This window comes from Sesamum indicum, linkage group LG3, assembly GCF_000512975.1.
Source record: "Sesamum indicum cultivar Zhongzhi No. 13 linkage group LG3, S_indicum_v1.0, whole genome shotgun sequence".
In the NCBI taxonomy this organism is placed as follows: Eukaryota; Viridiplantae; Streptophyta; class Magnoliopsida; order Lamiales; family Pedaliaceae; genus Sesamum; species Sesamum indicum.
The window spans coordinates 1,073,603-1,084,712 of NC_026147.1; the positions used below are offsets into that span (position 1 = coordinate 1,073,603).

The window sequence follows — 11,110 nt, forward strand, 5'->3', positions numbered from 1 at the left end:
TTGACTTCCTACTAAACCCCGGAAAAACTTGCGAGGAAATTTTCCATTTTTTTCCTTGATTTTGTTTTTCAAAGAAAAGGGATTGTTGGAACAGCGTTTTGATTTTAGGAAGCAATACAAAGGAACGGAAACAATGAAGTTCTTGGATTGGTACTTGAAAATAGGAGTTGTTTCAGCGTTGATTGGAGGTTCCATGGAGCTTTTCATGATCAAAACGGGCTTCTGTGTGAGAACCCTCCTTTTCACCTCTATCTTCACACCCACCCACCCACAAACACAAGATAGTTTCAAGATTTTAACCTTATTTCTTCATTGTGGCTCTTAATCGATTAATGGTGGAAACCCATTTTAGATATTGTTCAGACCAATTAGTTTCCAATCTCCCTAGCTTGTTTGTGTGTGTGTTTGCAGTTGAAATTCGTCTTGATATAGTTCGGTGTAAAGAAAGTTGGATATTTTCAATTCTTGACGCTGGTAGTAGGGAATTGGAGCCTTGTAATCGGAGCTTCTGCATAATTAGATCATAGAACCTAGCCACCAATTTCATTGCGGGCTGAAATTAGGAAAATACTGAAATTATCCCTGAGAAAGCTCTGTGGGCTGAAGTTACTGATTGGACTTCAGTTTATAGCCAGGATTTTGTGTCTTGTTCTTGTAGGGCTAAGAGTTAAGTACTAGCTACTTAAGGTTAGGTGGACAGTTACCTTGTTAAATGCCATCTTGGATTCAGGAAACGGGTTCGTGCAAGTTATAGAGGACTTCTGTTTGGGCAAGAATGTTGCTTTTTATAGAATAAGTTCAATCTCTCGTTATGGTTGGTAAAAATCTGTGTGATTAGAATCCCTCAGAGTAGTAGATCAATGTGAATAATTGAGTGCTCTCAGATGGGATTACTCTACTTTAATATCTGCAGTTCTTCAAATTCTTTCACTTGGATTAACTTCTGATTCTCAAGTGGTGACTTAAATCTCTATATTGCAATATTCTTCTTGTTGTCAAGTCCATGTTTGTTTTGGCTAGTTGGTTTGCTTGTAGTTGGCGTTATAGCTTTGCAGTGTGGATCTTTATGTCTCCACTTTGGATTCAAACAGATGATAAAGTGACAGTTTTGGAGTCAGAGAAGAGGGCTTGGGAGAGTACCCCTGAAGCTCAGGCCATTCGAGAAGCTCTCAATCCTTGGAGAGATCACGATAAGCAGACAAGAAAGAGTTCCTAGCTCATGTTTGCACTTGGTTGGTATAAAAGGGCTTCATTCTTCACGATTTTAATTGTGAGACTTCGCTCCGGTTTTCCTGTTATGTTTTTGAGTTGGTGGTAGTAAAATATGTTGAGCTTATTAGCTAGCTTACCGGGCTTACACTGGTTTTATATACCGGTTGAATCCATTAAATCCTTAGATATTTTAATGGTGTTTAATGATCATTATCTTAAATTTTGGTCCTGGTTTGGGTTTTTTGGAGCAAGTGAAACATGAAGAGCCTTCCCAGGATAGAGAATTATGATAAATTTCTTTTTGTCAATTCCTGGCTTTTTGCAGTAGGCTAATAACCCACTATCATAACATGTGTAAATATGTAAGTTGGAAAACATATAATAATGTTGAAATTATGATAGCTGGTATATCAGTTGCATGTGATTTCTTCTTTTCTTTAGATACTTCTTCTGCTTCATTCAGAAAATTAAATTAAGAAAATGAATCAACATTTCTCTCCCACTGTAGCAGCTGAAAAATGATTCAGGTTTCTAGTGATCACTTGTTTGCTTACATCAAATGTTACATATTATGGCCCATGTAATGACCCTCACTTTGGTTGCAGAAGGGCGCATTTCATTTCAACAAAGAACGTTGAATCGCTTAGTCTTGATGGAGCTTCTAATCGTGCCAGCAATTTTAATGTTTTTCACTGGAACTTCATATAAATGTTTGGGGTTTTTCTTGGGTCAAGTTAATTTCATTATTTCAAAAGACAAGAAGTACCCATTCTAGGTTTAATTGTTGGTTATTTGTTATTTGTTGCTGCTTTCGGGATTGCTTTTACAACATCTCTTTGATGTAATACTTGATATGGTGCTTTTCTATCTTTGTTCTGTTTGTAGAATGGGGAAAATGGGACTGCGAAAGTTCAGAGCTTATCTTGAAAGTTGAGGTTAACCAACACATAAATAGTGCTGTATTTTACTTCTCAATTGATAAATGCTGCTCCTGTAATTTGATGAGAAAAATACATAGTAATTGTGCAACATGCACCAAAAACACCTTATGCAGATCAAATGAATGAGCATAGCAAAACTGAGACTCATGCCTGAAGCATCCAAATGTTACTTTCAAGTCTTCTTTATCAACTAAACAAGGCCCAACAGCATGTAGTCGACTATCAGAACTGAGAAATATGGACAACCAATTCAACCATTATCTTTGAGTAACAACTAGTCGAAGAATTAGCAGTTTTCATGGCCAAGCTAATTCAGTAACATGGTTTTAGTACATATGTACCCTAATCTCTCTCTGGAGACTTGAAATGCTACATTCTAGGGACTGGAAAGGCAGTGCTCAGCGCAACTTGAATACTCTTAACCTGCAAAAGCACAGAACTAATAGTATTAGTAGGTCCAGCAGTATTTCAGATGGGTTCCAAAAAAACAGGGCATAGAAATTTTGAGTATGTCAAGTATCCTTGGTTGTGCATCCCTGCAAACTCATCAGTTTCAGTTGTCTCAGAACTTTGAAGCCCAGGGCATGGGGTGAGCCATCAAGCTTCCCAGGCCCTAATGAGGAGGCAAAAGAGGAAAATGTCTTACACCCAAAATGAAAAGTAGCATCACAAGTGATTCTTATGCAAAGAATGAAGGAAGCACACAGAGGACGTCTTTGCAATGAGGCTTAACTTTCTTTCTTTGAAAACTAGAACTAAAATAAATTGTTAAATCAGGGAAAGACACCATTATAAGCAAAGGATTCAGCAATATTGTGAATGCACTTACCTTTTCAGACAAATCAATTACTCGTCTGGGAGGTTTGTGGATAAGAATAGCCCCCTGGAGTTGCAGTAGCAGCAGTAGTTCCAGTGGGATTAGCATTAAACATTTGTGTAGCAGGGGGAAGAACACCACTAGAACTAGGGGGTGGGCCTCCTCCTGGAACTGGTGGAGGGGCACTTGTACTTGGTGGCGCTGGAGCCCCACCCGGTGGTAGGGGCAAAGAAGAACCAGGTTGGGGCTGCATTGGCCCCAGTGGAGCAGCTCCATAACCTAAGCCAGCAAAAGGAGAAATTCAGTACTGCTGAGATTAGTTTCTGAAGTTTCAGTTTAATTTATCTTCTTTTTTTTGGTCCCTTTAAATTGAGCAGCAAGGACAACAAGGCCAGAGAAGTCACCAACTCAACTCAACAAAAGCTGAGCACAAGCATTTCTGGAATTGGCTAAACAAAAGAAATAGCCTACACGCTCTAATGATGCCCTTGCCAAAGATGGTCAATCAAAATTTCATTTTGATCATTGATTTATAAACAGTTGGTTGTGGTTATGTAATTAATAGAAAAATTTAAGTAGCAGGCACAGTTGGTTTACCAGGAACAGGAACTGGCAAAACAGGTGGTCTTACACCAGGGGCCAGCGGCATTGCGCCTGGAATAGGCAACATTGGAGGTGGTATAGGCAGGCGTGGTCGTCCTCCAGGGTAAGCAGCAAGATGTTGGTTATAAGCTGCACCAATTTGTTGGTATGCTGCCGCCTGCCCAAGATGCTCCTTGATCTTCTGATCAATCAAAATCTGTGTTTGCTGTTCTTCAAACTTCTGGTAATAAGCCCTTATATTTGCCTGGATACGTGGATATATTCATCATCAGTGAAATTGAAAAAGTTCCTGATGATTATATGAATCAATACTCTACTACTTCATTGGTGAGCGCTATACCTTGTGTTTGTAACCAGCATTATGCTGCTTTCTGACGGAAGGCTGAAAAAACAAAAAGAATTTTATTCTTAGAAAATACAGCACGGTTTATGCTGAAGCATCAGAAAACTAGCGTTTACACAATCATTGCACAGTGCATGCTGTATTTGATAACATCAAATGATGATGCACATGAGCATTCTTGATTTTCATAGAAAAGAGATGCTTAAATGCACTTCCATTGTGATCCATGTAGACTAGGTTAGAGATTAGAAGTTTATGTATCTCCACCCTTCTCTTCTTAAAGGATATTGGCAAACACCACTTTTAGCATGATCAATTTTAAACAGGTTTACGAGGAAAATTGGCTTACATCCCGTACGCAACATAAAAAACTCCGTACATCCTAGTCTAAACTAGTTTTAAGCTAGCCTGTCCCAGAACACATTTCTAGCAAAATTCTATCAAGCTTCCAAGTGTGTTTTATCAATTGTCTGGAGGCACAGAATTTTTACTGATATGCACCAATTTAAGCTGGATTCAGATATCCCCTCGAGTTGAAATATTACAATTAATATATTCTAAACTAGATACAACACACACCAAAAATGAAAATAAAAACAACATATATTAGCCACAATTGTAAATATATGAGAAAACCCTACCAGGCAGTTATACCTGCTCAGAACCAATGTAAAATCAAGATTCACAGAAGACTTCGACCACAATGTAGGGTTATCAATTTAAGAAATTTCAGCTTTTTGACATATATTCTATAAGAGAAGACACGAGACTCCTAAAGCAAATGCATTTAAATTTGTAATAATTTGGTCCAATAATCAAGTTCTATAAAATGGAATTTTTTTTTTATCAAATTCCAACTAATGTCAGACAACTCTCATATTAAAATTTAATTAAATGAGTTTTAGGATTTAATCCAAGCAAAAAACCAAAAAAAGCCCAGAACAGCGAAATCACAAGAAATAACAGTCAAACATCACAAATTCTGACTACGAACCAGAAAGAAAACAGAAATAATCAAGGCAATAACAAAACTCAAAAATACACAAGAGTTTGAGAAAGAAATCTTACAGAATCATGGGTCAAGTAAGTGTCGCAATAATCACAGTAGTACCTGCAAGCCAAAAAAAAAAAAAAAAGGATCAATTCTCCCAGTAATTGCAACTATTTTTCAGAGGAAAATGAGAAATGTAAGTGTCGCAATAATCACAGTAGTACCTGCAAGCCAAAAAAAAAAAAAAAGGATCAATTCTCCCAGTAATTGCAACTATTTTTCAGAGGAAAATGAGAAATTTGTGCATGAAACCACACAAAGAAGAAGGTGAAGATATCAGTACCGTGGCATTAGAGCAAAAACCGTACCAAATCCGGATCTCAAATACAAATAATCGACGAGAAAGGCGTAGAGATTTACAGCAAAATTAACGAGTAAAATTAAATCATATGGCGATTAGAGAGGTTTTTGGAGTGAAAACTGTAGGGTTTCTCGCTGTTGCGGGAGACAGAGAGAGAGAGAGCTCATCCTAACAAAAGCTTCGCCGGCTTCATGATGGGCCAGACTGACCAAGCCTTCTCGGCCCATTTAGGCCCAACAGCACTGATGAGGAGTAAAGAAAAATGAGCCCAATTATCGGCCCAAATTTACAGTTTGGCTGGGTCTATTCCCCACATAGCCCACACTCTTTTGTAGTAATTATTAAAATAAATTATAATCAATTCTCCTTATATTTGATATAATTATAAATACCCTCTGATTATTTGAAAAATTATAAATACCTCTCTGATTTTTAACGCTCGTCTAACAACGAGCTCATTCTGCTAGCCTCCATTCGGATCCCAACCTCAAATTATTTTTGTATTTTTTTAAATATTTTTTTTTATTTTTTTTAAAATTAAGCAAGGGTAAAGTAGTAATATCCACCTCAACGTCCAGGGATTAGATAATTATTTTTTTTTATGAGTATTTATATTTTTTAAACAACATAATGTATTTGTAATTATACCAAATTTTAAAAAAAGTAGCTGTAATTTATTCTGAATATTATTAAATACAAAATTTATTTTAACCCTCTATAGAAATACTAATAAACAAAAACCCTACCAACATATAAAAAATAGCAACGGCCTCTGCACTTACAAAGAAAAGAAAGAAAATAAGAAAAGAAACTTACTGCCTCCCACACCAAATAGTCACATCAACCTTCATTTTTTTAAAAAAAAAGAAAAAGAAAAAATTTAACGATTTTTTATCTATTATTATTTTAACAAAGAGTCTATAACATTTATTCTGTAAATTTTAGGATAACGTTTTTTTCAATTACCTAACCCATCTGGATATGGACATTCGAAAATTACCAAGTTAAAAAATATGGCATTTTCTTAAAGTTGTGATCCCACCATATTTGATATAGCTTGGCAATCCATATTAAAGTTCTTGAATATGAGGAATGGTTCTGGATACGTCAAGGGATTAATGGGAGGCAAATTAGACTCGGCATCTGATTTGTGCAGGTTTATTACGGAATAATGCAAACATCATCTGTAATCAAATCCTTACTAACTATATTCCATTTCTGCGAAAAGGACGACTAGAAAGCTCCAGTTACCTGAAATGACCGAGTTTCTAAGTTTAATTGGATAAGGGGAAGCGATGTAAGACATCGATCCAATAAATGGCTCGAAGCTAAAATATCCGCTATAGAGTTCAAACTAGATTTGAACGGCCTGTATCTGGAATATTTATTTTTGACAAGTTCATAAGGTCAAGAACAAGGTAGAAGGTTAGTGGGAGCTTAATTGTATTCCTAGTGTTTTAGGTGTTAAAACATCTTGATCATTTGGAATGATAGAAAGATATTATGGAATACTAAAACACGAATATTATTCATGTGACTCTCCATGTAAGAATTGGATCCTATCTAGGGATAAGTTGTCTAAAATTCAATCATGATGGACTGATAAGGAACTTAGATATTTGACATACCCTACTTTTCTGTTGTGGCAGCATGAGAATGTTGTTCAATGCACCAAGCTTCTTGTTGCATATACTTTAAGCATAACAACGGATATCGGGTGTGTACTGACGAGGCAGTAGACAACTGTTAAAGAACTATCTTTAATACCTGAATAAAGATTAAAGAAGAGCTCTTGATGCACATTAATGGAGAGTTTATGATGATGTGGTAACTTGAAAAGGTTCCAAGTGGAACACCACAACAAGTTTCATCATGAAAGAATGTACGGTAACTTTAAAAGTTCACCCAATTGTTGGGTGTGCTACGTAGCATGGCCGCACTAATAGTCACAATGGAGGATGACAACTAAGCTATGACACAAGCTAAAAAGACCCGAGATCTCATCACAGATCCAAAAAAAAATTTAGACACCACCATCTGCTTGGAGCGATGGTAAGAAAATGTGACATGCGATTGGACTGTAGAGCATTGGCAGAATTGCGGTAGACCTATAAGACCTAGCCGATATTGCATATTGCTCATGATCAGATTAGTTCAAAAATATGGGTAAATGGCTTTAAAATCAAGTGGGAGATTGTTGAAATAAGTGATCAAAAAGTTAATTGGATTGGCGTTTTTGAGAACTTTCAAGTGATCTTTATTTAAGTAATATTATCCCGATGAATATGGTAAGTATTCGTCTTTGTTACATGTGTCTGTTGTACTTACCAATTATGTTGAGCACTGCTTTAACGTCACAACAGATACCCATAGACCATTTAGATAACCCATGTAGTTGGGTTGCGCATTAGATAGCGGTTACATAACCCGCTTATGAGGGTTGGTCTGAAACATCCCAAGTCGAGGACCTCAAAACTGGACATCGAGAGTCTTATTGAGACTTACACTGAGTATTGCATTCACTGAATAAATATCGTGTTTCATCAGCGACAAACGTTGAACGTCTATGCAATTTCAGTGGGTTAGTTGACAAGCTGGTCAACTGACTGAACTAACTCGTGGGGTTCGTCATATGTAAGCTTTAGAGGCTTGATCAGTATCCCCGGCTCCGATACTATGGAAGTGGTCCTCATACTTAAGGAATCATGTAGTCACGTACATAAAATGACTGTATCTTGGATTTGTGCGAGAGGTGATTGTGTCGCATACATGATCATTATAAGTCTTATCCAGTGCAGTCGGAGTATGTAATGAGGACAGTGAGTTCTAAGAAGAGGATCCGTCCCATGTTAGTATGTGGCAGATGTATCTCCTATGCTCTTGGAGACGCGTTCAGCTTTATGAACCTGTGGCTACAGTGGTTGATCGAATAGGAAAAAGTGGTTTCTATGTTGAATAATTAAGCGTGATGCCGTCTCAAGTATTAAAACATAAGCACCTAGTCCATGATGGGAACCGACACCAATTTCATGCCCTAGACTAAGGCCAAAAGACGGTAGATGGAAGGGTCGTACCCGTATGGACTCGGGAGCCTAAATGTTCACACGGACATTCACCTAATCTCTAGTGCCATGAATCGTTGTTAAACGGTCACTCATGGTAGAGGGCTTTCTTAATCAATAGTTGAATAAGAACGATTAATTAAATTGGATTTAATTAATCGATAATGTTGGACACTAGCTCAAGTCTAGCTGAAAGGTTAACCTAAAGAGTCATACATAAATCACCGAAAAAGAACAAAATAATTTGGAATTAATTCTGTAAGGTATAAGTAATTGGATTACTCACATATGGGGTCCCATTGAATGGATATAATTGGACTTATCTTTATTAATTAATGAATTGGGCTTGTATATTTAATTGGATTAAATAATTATTAAGCTTAATTAGTAACTGAATTTTATTAAATTAAATTTAATTAGAAATTCATTGGGCCTTGAATTTATTTTTATATAAATTCGGCCCACTAATTAATTCCCACTAGCAAATTAATGGAATGAGAGTTGACTAAAAAAATTTTATTTTTGGAAAGTGCAATTTTGGCCATAACTAGGACCCTCTCTATATGACATTATTGGATCATACCATAAAAATGGAGGAGTTACCTTATAGACGAGTGGGATGCATCTAGACACATTCCTACTTATATATACAAGGTATATATATGTATTGTATATGATTATTTAGGAAATAATTATACAACACACAACACACAAAAATCTCTCCCTCTCCTTTTGCTCTTGGCCGCCCCTCACCTCTCTCACTAGGTGGGAGTTTGGCTTTGATCCCCTCTAGCAAAAAGATCAAGGTCTCGTTCGTTCCGGTGTGGTGTGGACCTTTTTTAGTGGGTTGCTAGTTTGGAACCTTGGGTGAACTATTCAACACAAAAACCGATTGGAAGCTTAAATTGTTAAGAGATAATTTTATTTTAAATTTATACTTCCCATCTCGATTTTATAACCATAGTCTCGTATGAATTTTTTATATTCTCCTTTTCATACTACATCGAATGTTCGGGAATACCAAGATTACACCCCTTTGGTTCGAACGCTTTATGTTTAATTTTTTATGCTATTTTATTATTTTCGTCCTTCAATTCCGTTTGCGCATTCACGAACCGATTCGCTTATCCTTCCAGAAATACCAAATTTTAAGCAAAACTATGTATCCAAATTTTGACACTAGCCCTACAATTAGGTGGTGTCAGTAGGCAATAAATCATAAAATTCAATTCTGTCCAAATCTGATCAAATTTTGCCGACCATCATATAATATGATATATTGTTATAAAAAGCAATTAATTCATATAATAAATAAAATAATACTTATTATATAATTAATTGAATTTGATTATACAACTGACGATTTAAATTGGGGCTAAGAAAAAATTCCTATAAACATGGACCAATTGTCTTCCTAAGCTTCGACAAGTCCTAGTTGTTGGCGAGATTGAGTTCATATATGATTACCGGAATAGAGAGGTGGAATAGGAATAGCATAGCAGCAACCGATATGATTACCGGAAAAGTCAGCTAAAATTCCAATCAAGCCCAAACCCAACCTACTAGACCCTGTCTGCATAACTACACAGACATATATAGAGTATTTGAATGTGATACAACCTACTTAGCCTCACTTCCTGCAACAGATGTATATGCAAACCATAAAATCACGATGGAACGATAAATTGCAACATAATTTCCTAAACTTTATTATAATTACAAATAACTCCTAATATTTTAAAAAATTACAAATATCCATTTAAACAATTAACAGTCGTATAACAAGAATTTCCTCTTGTGACAACCCATTATAAAGAAAATTTACTTTAACGACCTTTAATTTTAAAAAATTATTCGTAATTATACCGAACCTCAAAGGTACTCATAATTTACCTAGGATGCAAAAATGTAATATTTAATAATAAACTACCTACTTTAAGTGAAATCAATAAATTTATATTATGAACATCTTTCTTTTCCTATGTAATGTTACAAAAATCTATACAACTATTAAATAATTTAGAGTGATATAATATGTTGGTCCAACAATTAAATAATTTCAAATAATTCTAGAGAAAAACATATATTTTATACTTCTAACCTTCTCCTTTTGGAATTAAAAATTATAAGCTTATACAACACCCCATCATAGCTGAGGAATTATCAACATTTTTTGAAAACTTACAAACTTCACCCCCAACACACTCTAAATCATGTTGCGACCAAAAACCATACCAAGTCCAAGCAGAGAAACAAACCATAAAATAAAGCTCTACTACTGCTGCTTGTTACCAGATCCACATCATAAAACTCTATATATGTAATTGGTTCTAATCCCAACGAACGCATAAGCATTAATATACAACCCCATACTCCGTTTCGCTCCACTTTGGTAAGTAGACCGTCATCACTGGCAACAAGAAGATATTATGACCATCCGAATCAATTAATTTTAGTAATTTCAGCTACTAGTATAAAACTAAGCTGCAAATAATGTAGTACACTATAATACTGTTGATAAAATAAACATCCAGAAATCTCACTAGGTTGCATCAAATCTCTAGAAAAAGATAGTTACATTAGACATAAAAGTCAAACAAACTAACAAGAGCCACATAGTATCATCCCTCATAAAGCGTCGGTTTCCATTCTCATGGTCACAATCTATATCAAGTCGATAGCAGCAAAACCAAACGAGCCATCATTGAGGACTGCACCCAGCAGAAGAAAAAGAAAAACAGTCAAAGATTCATTAAACTGCACCTGGCCATGTTTGCAAG

At 35.9% G+C, this 11,110-nt stretch overlaps 3 protein-coding genes across 5 annotated transcripts in view; 1 reads left to right on the forward strand and 2 right to left on the reverse strand.

Moving 5' to 3' along the window:
• Window positions 1-2,164, forward strand: LOC105156930. Of its 2 annotated transcripts, none has more exons than XM_011073198.2 (3): window positions 1-224; window positions 1,092-1,232; window positions 1,818-2,164. In XM_011073198.2, exons 1-2 carry the CDS (start codon window positions 134-136, stop codon window positions 1,214-1,216), a joined length of 216 nt encoding a protein of 71 aa, XP_011071500.1. In that variant the 5' UTR covers window positions 1-133; the 3' UTR covers window positions 1,217-1,232; window positions 1,818-2,164. The 2 variants fall into 2 exon arrangements, 1 of the variants encoding a protein (XP_011071500.1); XR_847396.2 differs by having other exon boundaries at window positions 4-224; window positions 1,092-1,270.
• LOC105156931 (U1 small nuclear ribonucleoprotein C) lies at window positions 2,305-5,422 on the reverse strand. Of its 2 annotated transcripts, none has more exons than XM_011073200.2 (6): window positions 5,251-5,421; window positions 4,985-5,027; window positions 3,914-3,955; window positions 3,568-3,817; window positions 2,983-3,249; window positions 2,305-2,576 (listed from the first exon to the last, which is right to left on the reverse strand). In XM_011073200.2, exons 1-5 carry the CDS (start codon window positions 5,256-5,258, stop codon window positions 2,996-2,998), a joined length of 597 nt encoding a protein of 198 aa, XP_011071502.1. In that variant the 5' UTR covers window positions 5,259-5,421; the 3' UTR covers window positions 2,305-2,576; window positions 2,983-2,995. The 2 variants fall into 2 exon arrangements, with proteins under 2 accessions (XP_011071502.1, XP_011071501.1); XM_011073199.2 differs by lacking the exon at window positions 2,305-2,576 and adding an exon at window positions 2,722-2,766 and having other exon boundaries at window positions 5,251-5,422.
• Window positions 10,781-11,110, reverse strand: part of LOC105156932 (serine/arginine-rich SC35-like splicing factor SCL28) — a 3,901-nt gene continuing 3,571 nt past the window's right edge. Inside the window, 1 exon segment of the mRNA XM_011073201.2 lies at window positions 10,781-11,041. Coding sequence (XP_011071503.2) covers window positions 11,032-11,041 — 10 coding nt within the window. The 3' untranslated portion in view covers window positions 10,781-11,031.